Source organism: Magallana gigas, chromosome 2, assembly GCF_963853765.1.
Source record: "Magallana gigas chromosome 2, xbMagGiga1.1, whole genome shotgun sequence".
NCBI lineage: Eukaryota > Metazoa > Mollusca > Bivalvia > Ostreida > Ostreidae > Magallana > Magallana gigas.
This window is the reverse complement of record NC_088854.1, coordinates 5,584,971-5,611,566: the sequence shown is the minus strand read 5'-3', so window position 1 is coordinate 5,611,566 and position 26,596 is coordinate 5,584,971. Positions and strand designations below refer to the sequence as shown.

The 26,596-nt window shown below is 30.8% G+C and overlaps 1 protein-coding gene across 2 annotated transcripts in view; it reads left to right on the top strand.

Annotated features, from left to right (window-relative positions):
• Positions 1–1,087: 1,087 nt before the first annotated feature.
• The window catches only part of LOC105343623 (tenascin), a 41,856-nt gene continuing 16,347 nt past the window's right edge, over positions 1,088–26,596 (top strand). The window contains exons 1-19 of one of the 2 annotated variants that reach the window (XM_066074677.1): positions 1,088–1,155; positions 4,989–5,073; positions 11,426–11,492; positions 11,860–11,882; positions 12,306–12,357; positions 12,672–12,691; positions 13,334–13,400; positions 13,768–13,790; positions 14,214–14,265; positions 14,568–14,587; positions 15,230–15,296; positions 15,664–15,686; positions 16,110–16,161; positions 16,492–16,511; positions 17,042–17,093; positions 17,904–17,923; positions 18,775–18,826; positions 21,865–21,884; positions 22,074–22,119. In XM_066074677.1, coding sequence (XP_065930749.1) covers positions 4,996–5,073; positions 11,426–11,492; positions 11,860–11,882; positions 12,306–12,357; positions 12,672–12,691; positions 13,334–13,400; positions 13,768–13,790; positions 14,214–14,265; positions 14,568–14,587; positions 15,230–15,296; positions 15,664–15,686; positions 16,110–16,161; positions 16,492–16,511; positions 17,042–17,093; positions 17,904–17,923; positions 18,775–18,826; positions 21,865–21,884; positions 22,074–22,119 — 754 coding nt within the window. In that variant the 5' untranslated portion in view covers positions 1,088–1,155; positions 4,989–4,995. The remainder of the gene's footprint in view (positions 1,156–4,988; positions 5,074–11,425; positions 11,493–11,859; positions 11,883–12,305; positions 12,358–12,671; positions 12,692–13,333; positions 13,401–13,767; positions 13,791–14,213; positions 14,266–14,567; positions 14,588–15,229; positions 15,297–15,663; positions 15,687–16,109; positions 16,162–16,491; positions 16,512–17,041; positions 17,094–17,903; positions 17,924–18,774; positions 18,827–21,864; positions 21,885–22,073; positions 22,120–26,596) is intronic. The other variant, XM_066074678.1, reaches the window with a different exon arrangement.

Here is a 26,596-nt window from a genome sequence, read left to right as displayed (position 1 = left end):
AATAGTTTTAAGATTTCATATTTAAAAACAAATGATTGTATACAGTGCTAAACTTACTATATTTCAACCAAAGCTTAAATGACAGCTGTTGAGCTACAAACGTGATACAACAAGTCTTTGTTATGTAAACAGCTCAAACCAAGTTTTTGATTACATCCCTTATATATTGGAAAAGGTTTCTTTTAAATCAAATGTTTTAAACCAGTTATTATATTTTGAACACATCTAAATAATTTATAGTACTTGCCAAATGCCATATTTTCAAATATGGTATTGTCTAGCCAACAACATTCATTGCGCGAACCTTGTTTACATAACACAGAATTGCAAGCTCTGTATCTCGTTTAAATTGTTAAACTAGCATTAGAATTTTGATTAACTATTAGAAATACCATAGCAAATTTTGAAACCGATTACAAAAACGCGGAGATATAACATTTGTAAAAATTTTAGGTTAAATCGTGACCATATAAGTGTTTATTTCGGTCGTTATTTTCATTGCTTTTATATTACCAATACCAAATTTTCAATTTGATTTTCAACAGGATAAGCTTGATGTCACAAAACACATCTTGTTTCAGTTCTATTTATACAGTATCTTTCTAAAAAATTTGAATAAATCTTAATGAGAGCTACCGTATATATTTGGTGTTAACTGGGTAGAATTTAAAACTTACACATGTACACATTTTTATTTCATTGCTCCTTCAAATGAAAGCTATACCGCATAGATAAATCACGTTTTCATTGGCTTCAATAAAACCATCCATACACTGAAAACACAAATTCTGAGTCGCATATTCTACAGAATATACTGAAGTCGATATCAATTTTCTCTGGCTTTGATTTTCAAAAATATTTAGATTTTTTTAAAAAGTGAAATTATTAAAAAAAACAAACGTTTTTTTTTCATAGTTGAAAAAAACCCCAATGAAATCGCAGGTATATCGCTCAAGCATCGTAAGGTGATGCAAATGCACATTACTTAGGTTTAAAGGAAAATCCAATTTGTTAATTATGTTGATAAAGTGATGTTAGCTGCTTACTTGTAAACACAGTCATATATCAATGTGCTAAATTTGGTGCACCATTAAACTATAAAATCGTTTAAACTTGTTTACAATTTAGTTTAGGAAGAGGAAAGACATTGTAAAGGTAATAAATGTTTGGTTCATTTTTAATTTGATTTACTTTCGAATATGGATAGGTACTGTACAAGGATGACAATACTTGCTCTGAACGATTGTTACTATTAACAAATCAAAAAATGTAATCCTTTAAAATATAAAAAAGTGCTTGTATTAAAAAAATCACCACAACTTGATTTTGTATCTTTCGAAACATTACTATATCTAGTCAATTGTGATTTAAAGCAGTAAAGGCCATGGGAAGTCGATCGTAGGGTAAATAAGTCAGTAGATTTATATTATTACTTACATGTATCATGCATGCACGTGCCCAGCGTGCATTTTAACGTTGAAACAGCGTTTTTCAACGTCAGCCAGCAACATTGAATCAACGCTGAAACATAGTTGCATGTGAAAGTTGAAGCAAAGTTCAATTTCAAAATTTAACGTTGATTCAGCGTAGAAATTTTGTTGAAATAAAGCTTTAAATATGTGGTAAAAATAAGTCAAAAATAAGTGATTTTTTAAATAAAATGTTGCATAAAAGCATATACATGTACTTTTATTAGTTTGTGCATCTTTATGTGTTTTTACACTTAATTCAAAATAATAGTATATACAAATATTTTTTTAAAAAGTCGCCCTTCATTTAAACCTTAGTAGTATACATTTTTTTCCTAAACAGCTTAATTGTTTATCAAGTCCTTGTTGAAATGTTGAAATTGGCTTATAAAAATGATAATACGGCTATCCTATGACCACAAAGAAAAAAAAAACACGGCCAAAAAAGTAGACATGCTTGTTTTTCGTGTTTTCCAAAAGATTGTAGAATTAATAACAGTAGGTTCATCATTAACATTTTGCAGACTGCTCTAATTATTACTCCCAAAATAGTCCAACGGAAAATATAAAGTAGTCATAATAATCTAAAAGTTATAAATCCGGCATTTTACTGAACATGAAATCCGTGTAGTGACTGCACGAGGTGTATCTAAGAACTGGCTTTCTTTGTTCGCCACTAACGTCTTTAGTGGTCAAGCTGACATAGAGCATTCTTGTAAATTACATAATTCCCAAGATCAGCAGTGTTTGCAGTAGTGATGGGATTTTGCATTCCCTTATCACTGACCTAGTTATTGCAATTAGCAAATTGCTCTACAGCTAAATCTAAAATTTCTTGTATTCAATTGTTTTTTAATGGAATGTGAAATGTTTATTTTTTTTTGTATTTCAATTTTAAAAAATGAAAATTTGAGAATACTACGAAATAAATAATTTTATTTGGAATCAACAAATGCAAAAAAAGAATACTTTAAAAAACATCATGTTCAATGCTTCAACATTTGAACAAATATAGAAAATATAAGTAAAACCCCAATAAAAAATCCAAAGAAGCTGTTTTTGAAAAGTTGAAAATGTGTGTACACTTCATCTTTTGAAAAGTTGTTTCAACGTTGAAAAGTGGTTGATGCCTTCAACTTTGAAAAAAGTTGAGTCTTCAAGGTAAAATCAACGTTGATGTATGGTTTTGGTTTCAACGACGAAATCTCAACGTTGATTAAACTTTTAAATATTGATCAACGCTGCAACTTTATTTCAACCATTCCCCAACGGAGAAACAACGTTGCCTACCTACTGAGTCATTGCCCTGTTTGTGCAGCTTGCATTTTATTGGGAGTTGATTTTAATCAACTCTCCTATGCAGTTACTCTGGCAAACCGAAAGTGAAACAGTGTTTGGTCCTAAGCACAAATCATCACCGCTGACAAGACGTAGATCTTGAAAATAATAGATAAATTTGGTGTATTGTATGCTGTATCATTGTTTTTCAAAAAAAAAGTATCTATAAATACCTTGAAAATATTCAGATTTTATATAGTACGAACAATTCAATTGTTTTTTGTAGTTGCATGTATTCCTTCGTTAGAGTTTAATAAAGTCTCGTTCAACCAGACTCTCGGCTGTCTCCGTAAATCTCCGACAAGCAGAGAGTCTTTCTTGGTAGTTGGAAATTAACGGAGACAGCCGAGCGTCTGGTTGAACGAGACTAGAGTTCAAGATTGCTTGGATCCAGACGTGTACAATTTTTGGAAACATTTCGATTACTGATACACAGTTTGATGGAATTAATTCTATCTTTAAATATTACACAACATGATTCATATGGGGTTTTCTCGAAATTCTTGTCGAAAAAGTTCGAGAATTCATATTATAAAAATTTGCATAATATATCGTTGATTTAAAATTAATAATAATCAATAAAATCCACTCCCGATAGTACTTCAGGACTTTGATTGATAATTAATGATACTAATCATTGTTGAGAAGCGTTACAATGATAATTATTGTACCTATTCTCAAGTCTTTCGGGTACAATAAAATGTTATGTTATAATTTCGAAGAGTTGATATAAAATATTTTTTTATATATTTGTTTGATATATTTGCACTCACTTGCAGTATATGACGTCAGAAGTGACGTGATTCTATGATTCAATCAAAATTAGTCGAAAATTGACATTTTTCTTATCTTTTTACGAATGGAAAATAAAGAGCGCACGCTTGAACCAGGACAAATGTTTTGTCACTTATTAGACTTGGCTAGATACATCTCTGATTAAAATATTTTGTTGATTCAAGCATGCGCACTATGTTTCCTGAAACAGAAAAACTGCTTAAAACAAGCTTTTTAATGCTAAAATGCAAAAATGGCGGGAAAAGGTTGTCTTTACAATGCCGTATTTCTAAATTGTAGACACTTGAATTAAGATGAACATGTTTAAACATCACGTATATATCTGTACAAAGAAAAGAAAAAATTACAGTAAAATAATGATATTCCTCTTAGGGGGCCATTTTAGGCCCATACCATATATAGTCCTTTCTTGAAATCCTTTTAAACCATCTCTTAAAGAACTCAGAAATTTAAAAATTTTGAAACTTTAATTTCAGTTCAGTTTTGTAAGTAGTATACATATGCTAAACAAATAAAACTGAGAGGACAACGTTCAAGATGTCTTTATTACAGATGTATAACTTAAAAACCACGCACCGCTTTGGAACTTTTACAGGTCGTACACGATCCTCTTAATTTTTCTAAAGGGGAATAGTTTAAAATTTGAAAAAGCGATTTCAAAATAAGTTATCTTACAGTAAGCTTTTGCAATTTCCAGTCGGCTGTTTTTTTTTCTGAACTTTTATGTAAAATTGAATTCTTAGAAGAAATAATACACCAAAATTTCTTATCGTTATGTGTTACTATTCATTACGTATGATTTTAGCCAAAATTTGTTTAATATTTGACAAAATGTATCTATTTTGTCAGATGTTTTACAGTTTGAGGCGCATCAGAGTGTGCTGTTTAAGGTTCATACCTTACTTAAAACATTATGTCTTTTCATTCGGTATCGGTATGCTTCATTGCATTCACCTGGTACTATCAAATAAGGTAACATTAATCATTTGTTCAAAATAGATCACTTTGATTTTGGGTACGTAAATAAACTAAATATTGAATGAAGGTGGGTCTGTAAATTTCAATTCTCAAATGATAAATTTTTGCGAGATTGGAAAGAACAAGTGGGTGCGTTTTTTTCTCTCCTATTGTGTTTCTTTGAGTTTGTGTTCCCCCATTCATCTGCATCAGTCCAGTATGTCACTAACTAACTAACTTAGTAACTAACTTATTGGACAGCTACACATGTAACATATTTGAGGGTTGCAGAGCATTATGAGATTTGGTCTCGGTTTAACTAAAGATGACGTCACAAAAATGTTTTAATGTATTATTAAGAAACACATCCACATATAGCTATTCATTTTATTAATATGGAAACTGATGCTTATATATTTTTTTTCCTAGCATCACCATGCTGTTGCTGTCTCTTGGTATCATATTTGCCATAGGAGAATGTGGACATGCACAGAGTCTACGTGGCTGTCTCATAGTGAGTAGTTTACCATTTGTATGGTTATTTCTCAATAGTATAAAGTCATCATATGCATCATGCATATGATCAATAAGTTACGGTAGAATTGTTAAGGTTTTCAAACTTTCTCATCGTTAGAAAATGAAACAAAAAATATCCTGGAGCTATTTTTAGCAGAATGATTTCAATAAAACAAACTAAAAACAAATGTTAAGAAAGGAATCTTTGTTGAATTGTCAAACCTTAATAAGGGACAGAGTTTACGAAATCTATTTGAAACTGTGATATCATTTAATTCAATACCACACCAAAGTGCTTAAAAATCAGATCAGTCAACGTGTGTGTCTCATCTTTGCGTCTTAAAAAGGAAATGCATGATACCAATTAAAACATCAACCACAGCCAAATTGTTTTGTTTTCATATGACCATTTGTAGAAAACTTGTTTTTGAATTACATTTATACATTACAAAACGGATTCACATACCTAGTGTATCTTACTGAATTTTTTAAACACTCCTTACCAAAATATAAACCCTCTGGCGAACAGATGCCGCAAAGAACTATATATGATAAGAGTTAAATTTGGCCCCCATAATTCGCCATTTTTTAAGTGTTTCGGGTACAATAAAATGTTAACTAATTTTATAGAAGAGTCGATATAAAATATAGTTTTCATCTATTTATTTGATTTATTTGCACACACTTGCAGTATATGACGTCAGAAGTGACGCCATTTCTATAATTCAATCAATATCAGCCAAAAATTGACATTTTTCTTATCTATTTACGAATGGAAAATATAGAGCGCATGCTTGAACAAGGAAAATCTTTTTGTCACTTATTAGTCTTGGCTAGATACATCTCTGATTAAAATATTTTATTTGTTCAAGAATGCGCTCTATGTTTTGGGAAGGAAAAACTGCTTGAAAACAAGCTGTTTTATGCTAAAAATGCAAAAATGGCGGGAAAAGGTTGTCTTTACAATGTCATATTTCTAAATTGTGGGCACTTAAACCATAATGAATATTATGTAGACACATCACATACATATCTGTACTAAGAAAACAGAATGATAGTAAAATTTGCAGCAAGTTCGGAGTTCGTATGCAAATTAGCTTCCAGAAAACTGTTTTCGGCAAATTTGCCGCAAGCTTAGTTAAACATAACAACTCTAAGATATAACAACATATAAGAAAAACAATTAATAAACACTAATAATCATTTAATAATGAGTTACTAATACATGTACTATGCCTTTCAATTAATTTACAAATAACTTCTACTGGTGATTAACAAAGATATTTAACTTAAACAGTTGCAGCAAACTTATAGATAAAGGACACAAGTTAAAATTATAAACTATAAAATTTTACACATTTTATAGCGAAGCGAGCTCTAAGAACCAGTGTACACGGGAAAAAGAACGAGCTAAACCTACAATTCATCAAACAAAATTTTTTGTCTACGTCCCATAATGCTCTTTAATGTTTTCACCCGTGGTGCTATGCCAAAAATAGCCGACTTTTAACTCGTAATTTACGGTGACTTAAAGTTTGAAGACACGTTTTGAGTACCGCATATGCTTTGGCGAGACTCAAAAGATTTGTTACATGCTTCCATACCTTCGTATAGAGTCAAGAAACGTAAAGAAAGACGAACAAAGTCATGGATGACGTCACAGTGCACTCGCGCTATATTTCCCGCGATAAATTTAGAGGTGGATCAAACATCTGTAATGAGTGTACTGGCTATTTCAGTATAGACTGCGATACCTGCCTCATTGACATATGATTTGTTTTTAATCTTTTTTTAATATATATATATGTATATATATATAGAGAGAGAGAGAGAGAGAGAGAGAGAGAGAGAGAGAGAGAGAGAGAGAGGATATCTATATTGTGTGATTTTATATTTGCTTTATCCAACGAGTTGAAATGGTGTACATATTCGCGAGGCTTGCCGAGCGAATATAACCATTTCAACGAGTTGGATAAAGCAAATATAAAATCACACAATTATAGATGTTCTATTTATCTCATACAATTTGATTTATATTATGAAGCTTTTGAGACAGTCCCTTGTGTGACCCAAATTGGTTTTTTTTCCAAAGATTAAAAACGATGATGCAACGTTGTGTTATGCGGCTATTGTGACCTTCTGCAATACAATTTAGTACGTCATTCCTGAGATAAATCTAACTGTTTTAATGTAAAGTTTCACTAAAATAAACCTTAAAATAATTGTTTAGCTCTAGATAATTTTTCTTAGAGCTTATTCACTTGATTAAATGGAAATTCCGATTAGAAGACTTGAATAATCAAGTTTGTTGACATACACAAAGTTGCGAATGCTCGTTAGTTTGAATTGACTCGAACGAGGAACAGTTGTTGATGCATGATGTTTAATAACACAAACACTAAGCTAGCCTTATGATTCGAAATTGAAAATAATGAATAAGGATGCTTACTGGTGGTGGAATAAAAGTATCATGAAACATTATTTCGGTAAGTTCTTGTATATAAACACAACCAGAGCGCTGTTTTCATCGCGTCGTCAGGATGAACTCCTTGATAGTTAACGTAATTTATAGTTTTATAAACTTCACAAAGCAAATTGAAAGTTGGAAGTGGGCTAAATTTATCAAAAATCTTGACAAACAAGAAAAAAGGGTCTTGTGGTTACGGTTATGAATAACTGTGCATAAAAGGTGTGGGGGCAAACCTCATACCCCCCCCCTCGGTTCCGACGCCTGTGCTACGCAGTTATGTGTTTTCCTTCATATTTGTAATTTAAATCTTTGACAAAATCAATTTTATATTAATTTTTGTAGTAGATATAGTTATGTTGAAAGTACTAGCAAATCTTCGAAAATAGGTCACTGAAGCGTTGAATCGAGGGGCTATGTCAAAAGTAGTTCCGACCGGGAGTATTTGATATAGCATCACCCGTGTGATATAGCAAAGGTTTATCACACGGGTAATATACACCACACGTATGAGATTAATAGAATCATTCATTATTACGAGTGTGGGATAGTGAAATTCCACCGAGGGGACAAGATTCACTGTCTAGGACGAGGCTTTGCCGAGTCCTAGACCGTGAATCTTGGCCCCGAGGTGGAATTTCACTATCCCACACGAGTTTATAATGAATGATTATTTTTCTCGCATTATATTAGCTTAAAAAATGATGTTTGACAACTTTCTGTTATGACGTTCAAAAGATTACTTTCGGTTTATCCCTCCGCGTGCTTCAAATAGTGCAAGTTAAATGAAAGCATACGACAGTTTTTTCAATTAAAATATGAAAAATTGTAATTAATTATGCAACACAATTACTTAATGGATAATCTCAATTCACAATTGTGCATTTCCCTACCGTCAGACAACATTTGTTTACGTTTTAAAACGGCGTAGTAATACACAGTGTAAGACAGAAAAATCTCACACTGCTGTCTCACACCGGACAAACCGATCTCACACCGGTGATAATGCGAGAAAAAAAAAAAAAAATATATATATATATATATATATATATATATATATATATATATATATATATATATATATATATATATATATATATATACTAGCAAGAGCAATACTTTACTGTCATATCGATCCATTTTTAAACTAATTGTAAATGCATGTACAGTAGGCAGGTAAGTATATGAGTAGGGAGGAAATAAACAATAGGACATTTTGAACTAAATAAAAAGGAATAAAATGAAAAAATAAACAGGTAAAAAAATGTAGATATTGCATATAGTCAGACCATTAAATTTAAAAGTGGGAAATTACACACCTACAAACAGGTACCGCTCTCTCTCTCTCTCTCTCTCTCTCTCTCTCTCTCTCTCTCTCTCTCTCTCTCTCTCTCTCTCTCTCTCTCTCTCTCTGGGTAGGGGGTTGCGCTGTATGTATCAAAACCATTAAAATTAGTACCTTTGGCATACTTATTGTAGAGCAATACTCTCTCAAAAATTCTTTGACGTTCGTTGATACCTAAATAAAACTATAAGTTGACAATGATGCAAGGTAAAGTATGTGTAATTCTTGCTGCGCTCGCCAGAACGGTAGCACTGTAAAACATATTAAATTTCAAAAAAAAGAACAAAAATGATGAACAAACCATAATGAAATTTGACAATTAGTACTCAACCCATCGGTGATGATCTGTTGCTGCAGATCGATAAAATTTAATGCAGTTTGATCACATCATGCACAGATGGACTTGGACAAAAGTTCACAATGAGCAAAGTTCAAACCATATAGTTCACAATTAAGCCCTGCACGATCACTGGTCATATGACAATTTTTCAAGGCATTCTATAATGGCATTCTTTAAGGCATTCTCGATGTCTCTTTTATGACAGTCTCTTTTGCTCTCCGATTTAATTTCACACATAAAAATATTACACAAATAGCCGAATATCACAATAATGTCCACAATGGAATGGTCAGACTTCAGCACTGTTGTTTATATGCTTTTTTACATAGTCTTACACAAATTCTGTCTTCACTTTATTTTGGTTGCATCATTTGATCATAAAATCAGTGAGTTAGTTGTTTATGCATGGTTTTCTTTAGGTCTGTGTAACCCGGTCACCAGGGCAGACACCTATTAGGAAGATAAATGGATATCATATAAGCACAAGGGTTTTCAAATTTAAAGCACTTTCTAAGAAAAACAAGTTAGCCTATCATATACTTACTCAATCTATTAATCGATATAAAGCTACAAATTTTCACTACTAACTCTGACTATGTGAGTAGAACATGAGTTCTTTTATTTAAGTAATAAAAATGTAAATCATATTAAATGTACTTATACACTATGTAATGATAATTTTCTAAATTTGGCGTTAAATAAATTTTAGATTTCAATAATTTGTTCATAGTACATTACAACGATGTCAATAACGAGCGTTTTGCTTGATTCGACACCCGGCAATGTCATAGGGACGACCTTTAACTGTTAAATTCATTATAAAAGATCACAGTCTTTCGTTTTATATTCCAATTACTGTTTAAACTGCCATTCAACGAATATATTTTCATTACTTCACTTACTTTTTCAAAATCGTGCTCATGATCATGCAGATGGTGCAGTGGCCTTGGGTGTTGAGACTCGATTCATTCACTTACGTCCTCTGTTTAGCCGTGGATTTTCCAAAAGTAAACACTCCATTGACAATGTTTCTTTTACGTTGTGCACAGCCTTTATTCATTTTACCATCTCGGTTATGGCAGACAACATGGCAGCATCGAATGTGAAAATTGGCGGCTAGCTATTGATCGACCAATCAGCACGCGCGTAGCTTAACATTGAAACAAAAGTAAAAGTAGAAACACACACTGAACAGCATACGAAAAATTCTTCAATCTTCATGATTTCATCATCACGCCGTTTAGATACTCAAATCTAAGTTGACTGATATTTGAAGGTAGGAAAAAAGAATATAGCATAACAAAAGAACAGACAGGTTGGTGTTCACGTAACACGTGGGATCTAGTGGGGGGTAGGGGGGTGGGGTGGGGGTCATTTTGCCTTTTATGTAATGAACAGGCGAAACATGCGATTAGAGTTGTTCTTATTTTCGTAATAAAAGAAATTCTAATTGAGACTATCTTAGAATAAAACTCGAAATAAAATTCGAAAATATTAATCAGATTTATTTTTTCTCTATACAAATATTCAAAATTATAAAAGCAATTTATTATAATTGACTGTCTTAAAGTTTTGCTGAATGTGTGTTATTTTTGGTAAAGCTTTTGCAAGCTCAAGAAGTAAAAAAACAGAGAAAAAAGAAATGTCTGTGGTAAACTTCTGGCAACTTTTTAGGAGTTTGCTCAAAGTTTGCCACTACTGGTGAAGAAGCTGCAACATAATTGGGTGTCTGGTAAACTTCTGGCAAAATAAAAGAGGTTTACCAGAAGTTTTCTACTACTGGCAAAAATCGGCAAACAAGTTCGAAAGTTTTCTGGTAAACCAATCAGTTTGCCAAAAATTTGCGGCAAATTTGCAGCAAACAATTCATTTTGGTGAGGGACAGTAGATGTTGTAAAATTTCAACTCCAATAGTGATATTTTCTATTTGATATGGACATGTGTAGCTATGAGAAGTAGGTCCACTCTAATCTATTGAAATAAATGTGAAAAGCGCAAGTGCAAGGTCCACTCTCTATTGAAATAAATGTGAAAAGCGCAAGTGCTAAAGAAGTTTAACAGCAGTATATGGACATGACATCAATTTGGCTAAAAGGAATTGACTGCCATACATCGACTCCAATAACAATTTATACCGAATGTTATTCCACAGATTACTTAATCATATCATGTTTCAGTACTGTACGTGTTACTTTCAGATATTCGGCGTGGACCCTTGTGGTACAGGATATCGGTGTCAAGATGGACAATGTATACCTGATAATGGTAAAGATAGGACATAAATAACAAGACACTTAAAGTATTAAAATAAACTTCCGAAATACAAAGATAATCCCGAAATTTACATAACTGTTTGTTGTCATATTTGATAATTTATTAATTTCACATTCAAATGAAATCCAGAAAAGACATCCATGAGCGACGCTGCAGCCAAAAGCCAAAGCCTAGTGTAATTTATTTCTTCAAATTAAGTGAAAATAAATTTAAACAAGGGGGAACAATTAAAAAATATATATTTTTGTTGTATTCAAGACTGTTCATTTTCAAATATCTTTTGATTGATTAATAATACGTTGTTAAATAAGTTTCTTCAGTAAACTATATTTTACTAACATTATTTTCTAAATTTCAGGTCAGTCGAATTCATGCTTTTGGGTAAGATATTTAAACAGTTTTATTTTTAAAAAGTTTTTATTTACAATGACAGTCAAAAAAAGTGTAAACTATAAATCTGTACATGCATAGATCAATTAGAAATAAATGCAAATGAGTACATTAACGTCAGATAAAAGAGACAGAGCTTAGAGTGAAATTACCAAGATATTTTTATTGTGTGTGACGTAACTTCTTTTTCTAAGAAGAAATAAGTAGACGCATGATTGTGTATTTTGAAATCTATACAGAGCTAATATTACATCATATTAAATTAGCTTAATTTTTGAACATTTAAACACTGAATCCCATACAAAGAAGTACTGCTGGGGGAGGTATTTATTAAATGATTAAGTAGGAAGGAAATCTTGTTAAAAATGCACCATACAGTTTGATAAAATGTTCATGTTTAGATCTTTAAAACAGGATTTAGATTGTTCAAGAAATGAGCGCTGTGTAAACAGAAGATGTGTTACTCGTAAGTGTTACCATTAAATGTATGCATCCCTATATATATATATATATATATATATATATATATATATATATATATATATATATATATATATATATATATATAATGCAAAAATTAAATAGCTGAAGAATTTTGTTAACAACATATTAAATTGTCTGCTTGGATCACAAATTTAGTTACACTAAATTTATTGTGATAAAAATGATATTCATATTCTTAAAGAAATTTACAAAAAGATAAATTTTAAGAAAGAAAAAAAAGATAAAAATGTGCATTATTTGAAGAAATACTTTATTTAAATGGTTTATTCATTACAGGAGGAAGAATGTGCACATCTGTAAGTATATATACATACACCGAGTAGGTTTTCCACTATTTCTTTTGAATTAAATAAACACAATCACGTGAACATAGCAGAAATAAGCGATGAACCCGATAAATCGGATTCTTTTTAGGAGTTTGCTAAAAGTTTGCCACTACTGGTGAAGAAGCTGCAACATAATTGGGTGTCTGGTAAACTTCTGGCAAAATAAAAGAGGTTTACCAGAAGTTTTCTACTACTGGCAAAAATCGGCAAACAAGTTCGAAAGTTTTCTGGTAAACCAATCAGTTTGCCAAAAATTTGCGGCAAATTTGCAGCAAACAATTCATTTTGGTAAGGGACAGTAGATGTTGTAAAATTTCAACTCCAATAGTGATATTTTCTATTTGATATGGACATGTGTAGCTATGAGAAGTAGGTCCACTCTAATCTATTGAAATAAATGTGAAAAGCGCAAGTGCAAGGTCCACTCTCTATTGAAATAAATGTGAAAAGCGCAAGTGCTAAAGAAGTTTAACAGCAGTATATGGACATGACATCAATTTGGCTAAAAGGAATTGACTGCCATACATCGACTCCAATAACAATTTATACCGAATGTTATTCCACAGATTACTTAATCATATCATGTTTCAGTACTGTACGTGTTACTTTCAGATATTCGGCGTGGACCCTTGTGGTACAGGATATCGGTGTCAAGATGGACAATGTATACCTGATAATGGTAAAGATAGGACATAAATAACAAGACACTTAAAGTATTAAAATAAACTTCCGAAATACAAAGATAATCCCGAAATTTACATAACTGTTTGTTGTCATATTTGATAATTTATTAATTTCACATTCAAATGAAATCCAGAAAAGACATCCATGAGCGACGCTGCAGCCAAAAGCCAAAGCCTAGTGTAATTTATTTCTTCAAATTAAGTGAAAATAAATTTAAACAAGGGGGAACAATTAAAAAATATATATTTTTGTTGTATTCAAGACTGTTCATTTTCAAATATCTTTTGATTGATTAATAATACGTTGTTAAATAAGTTTCTTCAGTAAACTATATTTTACTAACATTATTTTCTAAATTTCAGGTCAGTCGAATTCATGCTTTTGGGTAAGATATTTAAACAGTTTTATTTTTAAAAAGTTTTTATTTACAATGACAGTCAAAAAAAGTGTAAACTATAAATCTGTACATGCATAGATCAATTAGAAATAAATGCAAATGAGTACATTAACGTCAGATAAAAGAGACAGAGCTTAGAGTGAAATTACCAAGATATTTTTATTGTGTGTGACGTAACTTCTTTTTCTAAGAAGAAATAAGTAGACGCATGATTGTGTATTTTGAAATCTATACAGAGCTAATATTACATCATATTAAATTAGCTTAATTTTTGAACATTTAAACACTGAATCCCATACAAAGAAGTACTGCTGGGGGAGGTATTTATTAAATGATTAAGTAGGAAGGAAATCTTGTTAAAAATGCACCATACAGTTTGATAAAATGTTCATGTTTAGATCTTTAAAACAGGATTTAGATTGTTCAAGAAATGAGCGCTGTGTAAACAGAAGATGTGTTACTCGTAAGTGTTACCATTAAATGTATGCATCCCTATATATATATATATATATATATATATATATATATATATATATATATATATATATATATAATGCAAAAATTAAATAGCTGAAGAATTTTGTTAACAACATATTAAATTGTCTGCTTGGATCACAAATTTAGTTACACTAAATTTATTGTGATAAAAATGATATTCATATTCTTAAAGAAATTTACAAAAAGATAAATTTTAAGAAAGAAAAAAAAGATAAAAATGTGCATTATTTGAAGAAATACTTTATTTAAATGGTTTATTCATTACAGGAGGAAGAATGTGCACATCTGTAAGTATATATACATACACCGAGTAGGTTTTCCACTATTTCTTTTGAATTAAATAAACACAATCACGTGAACATAGCAGAAATAAGCGATGAACCCGATAAATCGGATTCTTTTTAGGAGTTTGCTAAAAGTTTGCCACTACTGGTGAAGAAGCTGCAACATAATTGGGTGTCTGGTAAACTTCTGGCAAAATAAAAGAGGTTTACCAGAAGTTTTCTACTACTGGCAAAAATCGGCAAACAAGTTCGAAAGTTTTCTGGTAAACCAATCAGTTTGCCAAAAATTTGCGGCAAATTTGCAGCAAACAATTCATTTTGGTAAGGGACAGTAGATGTTGTAAAATTTCAACTCCAATAGTGATATTTTCTATTTGATATGGACATGTGTAGCTATGAGAAGTAGGTCCACTCTAATCTATTGAAATAAATGTGAAAAGCGCAAGTGCAAGGTCCACTCTCTATTGAAATAAATGTGAAAAGCGCAAGTGCTAAAGAAGTTTAACAGCAGTATATGGACATGACATCAATTTGGCTAAAAGGAATTGACTGCCATACATCGACTCCAATAACAATTTATACCGAATGTTATTCCACAGATTACTTAATCATATCATGTTTCAGTACTGTACGTGTTACTTTCAGATATTCGGCGTGGACCCTTGTGGTACAGGATATCGGTGTCAAGATGGACAATGTATACCTGATAATGGTAAAGATAGGACATAAATAACAAGACACTTAAAGTATTAAAATAAACTTCCGAAATACAAAGATAATCCCGAAATTTACATAACTGTTTGTTGTCATATTTGATAATTTATTAATTTCACATTCAAATGAAATCCAGAAAAGACATCCATGAGCGACGCTGCAGCCAAAAGCCAAAGCCTAGTGTAATTTATTTCTTCAAATTAAGTGAAAATAAATTTAAACAAGGGGGAACAATTAAAAAATATATATTTTTGTTGTATTCAAGACTGTTCATTTTCAAATATCTTTTGATTGATTAATAATACGTTGTTAAATAAGTTTCTTCAGTAAACTATATTTTACTAACATTATTTTCTAAATTTCAGGTCAGTCGAATTCATGCTTTTGGGTAAGATATTTAAACAGTTTTATTTTTAAAAAGTTTTTATTTACAATGACAGTCAAAAAAAGTGTAAACTATAAATCTGTACATGCAAAGATCAATTAGAAAAAAATGCAAATGAGTACATTAACGTCAGATAAAAGAGACAGAGCTTAGAGTGAAATTACCAAGATATTTTTATTGTGTGTGACGTAACTTCTTTTTCTAAGAAGAAATAAGTAGACGCATGATTGTGTATTTTAAAATCTATACAGAGCTAATATTACATCATATTAAATTAGCTTAATTTTTGAACATTTAAACACTGAATCCCATACAAAGAAGTACTGCTGGGGGAGGTATTTATTAAATGATTAAGTAGGAAGGAAATCTTGTTAAAAATGCACCATACAGTTTGATAAAATGTTCATGTTTAGATCTTTAAAACAGGATTTAGATTGTTCAAGAAATGAGCGCTGTGTAAACAGAAGATGTGTTACTCGTAAGTGTTACCATTAAATGTATGCATCCCTATTTATATATATATATATATATATATATATATATATATATATATATATATATATATATATATATATATATATATATATATATATATAATGCAAAAATTAAATAGCTGAAGAATTTTGTTAACAACATATTAAATTGTCTGCTTGGATCACAAATTTAGTTACACTAAATTTATTGTGATAAAAATGATATTCATATTCTTAAAGAAATTTACAAAAAGATAAATTTTAAGAAAGAAAAAAAAGATAAAAATGTGCATTATTTGAAGAAATACTTTATTTAAATGGTTTATTCATTACAGGAGGAAGAATGTGCACATCTGTAAGTATATATACATACACCGAGTAGGTTTTCCACTATTTCTTTTGAATTAAATAAACACAATCACGTGAACATAGCAGAAATAAGCGATGAACCCGATAAATCGGATTCTTTTTTTTGCAATACGCGCATGAAACTGCAAACATAGGATTTATTGTTTAGATAAACAATTGATAAATGTAGGGCATGTATTTTATGACAACACTATATTTTACATTGATTAATAATTTGCTTAATTACCAAGTATTTGTACGAAGAAATAAATAAAACAAATTTATTGTTTGAATGAAAATGGCATACTTATTTTGCGCATCTTTAAGTTTTCGTAACTTTTTAATCGACTGTTGTTGCAAGGGGGGATAAATCATTAAACTAACACTATGATCATCATCACCTTGTATAAACGCAAATCATTATTTAACTCATTCATTGCAAAATGTATGCAAATAAATCATGTCATATGTATTATGTAGATGGCAAGACATGAACCACAGAGTTTTAATTATGTATTAATTTAACTTTAAACACAGGATTTGGAATGTTCAATTAATGAGCAATGTACAAACCGAAGGTGTATTCCACGTAAGTATTTTAATGTTGTATTTATTTCAAATTGTAAGACATACGTTGAAATGTTTAATACTAAAGTTCACATTATAATTCATGATATGCTTTGTTGAAAAATTAAGTTGCCTTAAATTTATGATGATAAGATATCTGTTTTTTGAGTTTAGAGATTAAGTTGATGTAGGATTTGCAGATTTTATAACGTCTCCTTTCAGCGGAAATTTTGAAAAAGTATAAGTCTTTTAAGTCTTTTTGTAGTTTCGTTTCAAAAAACGAAAATGTTATATCTAATTTGTTTTTAAATTAGGTAATATAAAACGCTATACCTGTGTATATAATAGACCCATTTTTCGAATACTATTATCTTGATAAAAAATAGAAAAATGGGTTTAAAATATTAACGATTGTTTCAAAAGCAAAAGGCAGGTTTTCTAAAGCATGTTCGATAATATTCCCATTAAGTAAATGTTTTTCAGAAATCCAAGATAGCTACTATATGAGGGGAAAAAAAATGGAAAAATAAAAAATAAAAATAACTTCACAAATTTTATAAGACAGTGCATGCCAATCGGTAGTTTTATTTTAGAAAAAAAAAATGAATAAATGAACGTCTTTCCTGTTTTTATAATTATTAAATACAATTTAGAATAATGGAATTTCGTTATTCTTAAATAAAAACCCAAAATATTCATGATTTTTTTTTTTTAAAAAACAACGATTAGTTTTGTATAAATGTTCAATAATGCTAAAAAATTTTATGAAAAATTGAAAAATGAAAAGTGCTAGTTTAAAAAAAATTGATTTCTATGTTCAATTTATTTACAGGTGGAAAATTATGCAGATACGTAAGCATAAACATAAACGAATATAGATGATAACTGATTTGTAGAAACTATTTTTCCGTAATTCTAATTTTAGAAAGAAGATTTAATTGATGATATTGAGCTTACATTAAGCAAATATTTGATGGCAGTGATGGTAGTATACCCAATTATTTTAAAATATATATAAGCCTGAATCTTCTGATCATAATTTTTTTCAATTACATTTATTTCATTCACCATAATAACATGTATATTGTTGATTTAAAACACCAACACACCAAACACTCGTTTGACATTTAAACACCGCGTGTGAGTGATGAAGACAATGTGTATCAATTTTTAGATAGTCCAAAACAAAAAATAAGATAATCATCTTATTGCTTGAGGAACAAAACTTCAATTCACAAATAATTGCTTTTTAAGGTAAGATGAATGAAAAAAAACCCATGTTCTTCCTGATTTTACAAACATGCTGATGATTGGGGATTAACAAAGAAATTGACTTCATATAAATACATGAATAATCAATATTGATTATGTTTTATGAAATTGCAAGATTGGCACATTTATGTCATTTTAATGCATACTTGAATTGTCAATGTTACACTATATTAATTACCTTAAATAACGAGCTCCATAAAAAGATATAGCAAAATATTCTTATTTTAAAGCTAACAATATACAGATTTTTAAAATGATACCTTTTAGCTTAACAAATCAAATATGAAAATTTAAAATCTGATGGTGAATCTATTGACCTCCAACTTCCTACAATACCAAATACATTTTCAGAACTTCTATTTACATTACTATGTTAATGAAACAATATTTACCACAAAGTTTGACGACATTTTTTTCAACATTTTCAACAGAATTTTGAATGTCCAAGTAATGAGCGATGTGAAAACAGAAGATGTGTTTCACGTAAGTATTTTAGTTAAATATTTATTTTGTTTGAGATAAAATATTTTGAATTGCTGAAACCTTTCTTCACATCACATTTGATTGTCCCCTTTTGCAATGTTTCAATTTTGATGACAATATATCCTCTTTCCTTTTTAGCTCACCTGAGCTAAAAGCTAAAATGAGCTATTCTGATCACATTTTTCCGTCGTCCGTTTGCCTGTCCGTTTGTCCGTCTGTAAACTTTTTACATTTCGAACTTCTACTCTAAAACCGCTTGGCCAATTTCAACCAAATTTGGCACAAAGCATCCTTATGAGAAGACAAATGTAAATTGCAGAAATAAAAGACCGATCTTTATTTAAAGCAGAGAAAACCTCGAAACTGTAGGAAAAGGGATGTGCATTTAAAAACTCTTCTTTGCAAGAACTACTGAGTTAAATTCAACGTAATTTAGCATAAATAATCCTTATGGAAAGAAAAATATAAATTGCGAATATTATGGGCTAATTTTGTTTCAAATCTGTGTTATTACGAAAATATTAATAAAGGAAAGGCGTATTTCGATCAGTTTAAAGCTTCGGTATTCCCTAGAAGTATTGGTAAAATTGGTAGGCAAACCTGGGCCGGGACAAAATAAAAGCCGGGGCAGCGAGATTTTTCATTTTACGTCGATAATAATTAACAATGTCATTGACATTTTCAGGATATGTTACAGACCGGTATATTTGTATTCGATGTAAATATTGATAGACAACAATCCCTATTTTGAAATTTATTGACAGTTGATAATTTCCAAGTTGGTTAAATGGGTAGGCAAACCCAGGTCGACATTTTACGGGTTTGTGGACTTATTTAAGAAGAAACTTAATAACTCATGTTAAATTCCATACTTCTAAAATGAGGTTCTTCGTTTAAAGCAGCCATGCCGTCTGATAACGGGTCGATCTGACAAAGATGAATTTGTTTGTTGTGCAACAGTTCGCGTGCAAAGGGAATCTTTAAACATGCAAAATACATTGATGCCGATTTTGTGAAGTAAATTGAGGTTAATATTTCAATGCGGTGACAGTTTTCACATATGAAGGTGGTGTTAGCTTGTTTTGATTTTTGTTTCGTTTTCATTATTCATGTTTGTAACCTTGGAACTAATGCCTGTATTTTGTAATTTTTAACAATCAAATCAAGCAGAGACTTCGATAAATCAGACAGTTGATTGTTTACCTGCGCAAATTAAGCAAAATCTGATGTTTAACAAAGTACTAAAATACAATTAATTCTATCGGTACTTCGGTATGATATTTTGCGTAATAGTTGATTAATGCAATATGTTTTGTTGAGATGCTCAGCATTATCTCGAGTTTATTCAGTTTAAATAGAGTTTAATATCGCTGACGGAAATATTTAGGTATATACATGTATATGATTCGTTTTAAAAAATAAATTGTGTTCTTTATTTGCATGTTTCTTATGTTTAATTGTTTCCAATTTCTATTTACTAACCACATTTGAGTGTTTAGCTTCGAATTACAAGCAAGATACAGAGCTTTGCTCACAATTCTGTTTGTACACAGATCGGAGGCCATTTTTTGTTTCCATTTGAAATGCTGAATAGAAAATACCAAGTTAAAAATCTTAAGATTAATGTAATAAACTAATGTGAACAAAATATGACTCAGACCTAGCAGGATTGTGAGCTCTGTATCTTGCTTATAATTCTACGATAAACGCTGAAATTTTGAATGGTTAATCATTAGAAATGTCTCACTAAATGTTAAATACTTGTATAAACAAATTAATGGATTATATGCTGTAACAACTCTCTGGGTGCCACTCTTCATACAGTGAATAAAATGAAACCTACCATAACTTTGATAGTTTTCAAGACACTAGTTAATAAAAACGATACCGTTAAAACCGTTTCCATAGTTCTGACACATTTCTGTTACGGGGATAAGGGCCTTATCGCTATTCTTAAGAAAATATTACAGTGAAAAATTATCCTGGTTTGTAGACATTATTTGTTTTTGAATGAAGATGAAAATAATGGGTGGGCCATAGTAAAATAAAGGGATATGCCGGTCAATACAATTATTTTTATAGCTCTTTTACATGTCACGTGACAACATTGCAGTGCATTTATCAATCAAATATGAGTAAGTTTATAAACGTCACACGAGTATACGCCAGGTAAACAACAGTCGTTTAATTATAATTGGGAAAAAATTAATTTTTTGAATGTTTTAATTTGAGAAATTGAGCGCATTTAATTGGGGTACAAATTTCTTCTTCATATCTATAGGATTTTTTTTAAAATAAATACAATAACTATCATAATATTTAATTAAAAGAATAATAATAAGTAGTTGAGAAAGAAAATGTACCTCTAGGCTCTCATATATTTTGATCGCTTTATAAAGTGGGGGAGGGGGGGGGGGAGAACAAAAATAAAGGGAATTGGAAGTCAACAGTGTACCCCTACCAAATATTTAGTTTTACATCTTACATAGGATTTTCTTATTCTCGGTAAAAATAGTATTCCATAAAGGTACAGTGTCAAGATTATGTGTATACAAAAAGTATAAAATTCGAATACTTTACAATATTCATTTTTTGTTATTCTACCGAGGGGCCATATGGCACAATATCTTTTGAACGCCCATTTAAAGTCATTGATGTTCAGGCCCCATGGACCTCTTGTTAAAAATTAAAGTCGGATTCATATTCGTTTTACATATTGTCCAGAAATGCAGACTAAACATTCTTCGCATCTAGAAGCCGTTTTGAGATTTCGTTATAGGAAACAGAAACTCATTAACAGTTTTTGAAATATGGCAAATTTTACTTCGTTTCTTCAAAATACAAACTCAAAATAATTATATTCTTTTATTTCGAAAGAAAGAGCATTAGACTAAAATAGAAAATAAAAAAAAAATGATTTTTCAAAACCATTTGATATTTATATCATTTTAGATATACAAAAAGATAAATATTTAATTAAAGGGAAATAAGAAGAAAAATGTAATAATTTGAATAACAACAATTTATATACATTGCAGGGGAAGAAGTGTGCACATTTGTAAGTATAACCATATCTACTAAATTAAATAAAAAGTATCAAAATGGATTTGTAGAATAAAATAACAACGAGGATCCCATTTTTTTTAATCTTCTCTAGAATTTTCTAATTAAAAAGACATTTAAAAAAAAACTTTATAAGGATTGTTATGATATTACTAGAAAAAATATCTTTTTTTTATCATAACAGGATTATGAATGTCCTTATGGCTATTGCAATAGAGGCATATGTGAGGGTAAGGCTTTTATTTTTGAAGAAATGTGTTTATATAGAACAGTGCGACATTTAACTCCGGACATGACAAAGTCCGGGCTTTTAGCTACCATTTCCGTTGGACATAGCTTACTTTTGTTTATATATCTTGGTGGGACATTTTACTTTGATCCTATCATGTCAGCATGAATGTACACAATGCTCTAGTTTTCTTGTAATTGTCTCTCAAATATCAAAATCCCATGGGATTTTGGTGGGATTTTTCATCCCATCTCAAACCCCACCAAAATCCCATGGGAGAAAAAGTATTGTGGGATAAATTGTCCCATGTGGGAGAACAAATCCCATCATTCATAAAAGATGGGATTAATTCTCCCATATAGGACAAAAAATCCCACATAATAAAGAAAATAGGATATATCCCATGAATTTTCACATAGGATAAATTTTCCCATATATCACAGATATCTTTCTCATGATTTCTCATAATAAATTATTTTCTTTTGTTATTTCACCTTAATTTGCACATAACATTAAACTCTGTCTCATGGCAATTGATTGGATTGATCAACAACTGTACAGACATTTCATATTTTCATCTGATATTAATCTTTTAAAGACATGTGAGATTGTATTGTGTTGATTTTTCAAAATACTGTAGTTGCATGTTTGCTATAAAATGCAGATTCTAATCCTAAATAAATAGTTATTTGGTTCTTCATTTTTAATCCATCTAATTAGACTTTCTTGTTATCTATTTCTTAGGAACTAATAATTTCTTTACATATTATATAGCTCTTTCTGGTAATTACCATAGGCGCTTCCCACCTAAAATCAGTGTATTAAAAATCCATCCGAAAAGAGATGAAGATTTCGCACAATGATGTATAGATAGTGAGCGTCTAACAGGTGCAGTTCTTTACCTCAGCAGATAAGAATGACCATTGTAAATGTTGCTGTGCAGTACTAATGCAACGCTAAAAAAATACCTTATGCAGATTGTAAACAACGAAATGTTTACCCAATGATGACGTTTTTTTCATATCTAATGCTCATAAACTTCTCATATTTCTCATGTACTCATTTCTCAATGTTCCCAGTTTCCATCTTGGAGTGTAATAATTATGTTGAATTGCGAACCCGATTGTTAAATACACACCCCCCCCCCCCCTTTAAAAGAATTCGGAATACTAGGACAATCTCATATCATGTTTCATGGAGTCAGGTGCACAGAACAAGAACCACATCGTCAATAACGGCGATTGTCTACGCCGCATTGTTACCCATTGTACGGATTTTTTTTAATAAAAGAGAGTAAAATATAACCTTTGAAAAAAAATGTTTTATATTGAGTTCAAAATCATGCTTAAATAACTGTATCAAGTTTTGTAGTTTGATTAAGTCATTATAGTGAGACTGTTTGGGTTTTTTTTTCAATGTGATTGTTGTTGTTTTGATACATGTAAGAAGGTAACAAGACTTCAAATTGTCGCTAAGTTTAATAAATTTCATAAACGCTATTTCTATTGGTTGGTTGCACCGAGCTCAGCTTGAGCGAGTTTCTGTACTTGTGTACATTACCTGCATACGTGTAAGTAACAGTATATCAAATAAGTGTATTTTAAAAATACATGCAAATACATAGTACAGAAGATCAAAGGTGGCAATGTTGCATACATCAACCCGTTAATTGCCAGACTGTCACCTTGATTAAAATTCTTATCCCTCGGTGGTTCGTTTTATATATACATGTAATTATATCCCCGACTGTTTAAGACTTGTTACCTGTAATTAAATCCGAGATGTACGGTTCTAGGATAACACAAAAGTGAAATTTTTGTTTAAAATTCAATTAACGGGTTACAATATTATTTCCCTATAAAAGAAATTATATATGAATTAACCATTAACCATTTACCAAATGTTTCATTTTATTTTTTGAAATAAATCTCTCTCTCTCTCTCTCTCTCTCTCTCTCTCTCTCTCTCTCTCTCTCTCTCTCTCTCTCTCTCTCTCCTCATTATTTGCTTGCTTAAGTACTGCTTTAAAGTACACCAGGGACAAACGGTATCTAGACTACCTACATGTAAAGTGCGGTCAATTTTTGATATGATGGAGATCTATATGTGAAAACATCCTGAAAATTTAACTGCGGTCGCATGAGTACTTTTCGAGATATTTGGGGGAAACCCGATTTCACACCTTCAGAACGATTTTTAATCAAGCCGATTTGGCGCGGGATGAACTGTGGCGTCACTGGGTCAACTACTATAATATGAGAAACAAGAATATCGTATGAAAACTGTTTGTTTTCTTTTTAAACCCATATTTAATTGAACAAAAATGCCGAATTTGGAAACTTGTTAACGTTTGCTTCATGAATTTAGTCAAATGTGTGACACATGTTGCATCACATGTGTATCCTATGTAGCAAATTGACAATCAATCAAGGCACTGTTGTTATAAGAAATATTTTTTGAAATATTTTTTTGTAAAAGGTAACGTGGGGGGTCTATTCCTCGTATGAGACATAAAATTCAGGCACGTAGCATCGGGGGGGGGGGGGGGGGGGGGGAGCTTGCATTTACCATGTTTACATATAAAAAAATTGAATTATCATGGAGCCTCCCCCCCCCCACTTTTTGGGGGAGTATGTAAGTATTAATTAAGGAAATTAAGAGTGAAATCGAAGTTACATATATATACCACGCCAGCTCCCGCCCCCCCCCCCCACGAATAAGGATATTTAAGATTTCAATTTCCCCTTAATTTTTTGCTTGCTTGTCAAGATTTTTTGGATGAGTCTGATATGTAATTTCAGACAGGTAGCATCCTTTTTGAATTGTGGGGGGGGGGGGCAATCAAAAACGATGCTACCTGCCCGATATTACATCAATATTGCCCGATTATTCATTTTAATATTGATTTCGGTCTATTAACAATCAAAATAGCATGCACATTTTAACAAACATTCGAGGGATTATTAATGAATCAAGGCGAAATTTAAGTCCAAGATGGCCGCATGATGAAGTTTGTCTCGTAACTTCTTTGAAAATACGATAATGGAATTTTATTTTACACTTATTTACATCCTTTGTCAAGATATGTTAAAGTTTCTTTCAGTTTTAATAATGATTCGGTGTTAGTATAACAATTTAATTTAAGCTATTTGGAGTTAAATTGCTGACTATAGCGCTCGAAAGAAAGGTGTTCTTTATTGGACAAGAAATTAAGACCAGGGACGTAATTACTTCCGAAATTATTACTTCATTATTACTTGATTGCATTTTTTAAACAAGGTTTAAATTTCTGAATTGTGAGTTTTGTCATTTTTTAAATGATAAGTTAAGTAACAATTAAGGCATATTTTGAACATTAGTTTCTGTTTGATAGTCTCATGCATGATTCAATGTGTAAACTTCTGCAACTTTTTAATGTTGAAAATGTAAAGGAACTATGTAATCTGGGTAAATTTATTCACTTTGGTTTGAAATTAAGAAAAGATTTACTTAACTCGTGTACCATGTGTATACATACCCCAGACACACACGTGTCTGGAGCAGTAGCTTCGTTAGTTTACCGGTGACATCGTCTCGGGTCATTCGTGTTGATTTGAACATATTTTATTGTGTAAGTAACACAAAAGGATCGGAAACAAGTTCTTGCAACTTACAAGTTCCTCTCCTAATGATAATACATACAATATATACAATTGTCATAGTACATGTAATATTACATGTTACTTATAGTTATTGACTTTATAATAATTCGTCATTCGTGTGTGAAGGGAGATTATGTAATCAGCAACTGAATAATGAACATCAATCTGTCCATGCAAGCATTAAAGATATCGTAATCATCGGTAAAAAAGGCGACGAGAATAGCCAAAATCCATAAAAAGAAACTTGATTGTGCCAAAATAAATACGGATACAAATTTCTTAATCTACAATACTTAAAATAACTAGATACGTCAAAACATCAGAGCTCTATCAATTTTTTGTAATTTTTTTACTGCAAGATGGTATTTATGTTGTAAAGCTTTTTAAGGTTATTCCCTTCCTGTTGATCTCGTAACTTCTTTTCCGCATGTTGAATAAGCAAATTAATCCAATAATGTTAAATATGTCGCCTTAACTATAATTATATTATGTAAGTAGAACAAATAATTTTCAATAATATCAAACTGATAGCATTCATGCCGTAAATACTCCAGTTCATAGATCTTTATTTGTGATGCTAAATTATTAAATATATTATTCACCAATTCCTATATATTTGCTTTGTATATCTGTTTGTATTTTTTGTATTCATGTCGTTTTGTATGTACATGTATATCGAGAAGGTCATTGTGTACACATCACAGGTCAATCACAAGTTAGTGGATTTTGTCTAGATTTTTGTTTTCTCTCAACTTGATTAGCTAGTGATTAATTTTGCTGTCATTTATAAAGTATTAATTATGAAGAAATTTTGGGGAAAAATCAGCGCCGCGAACGT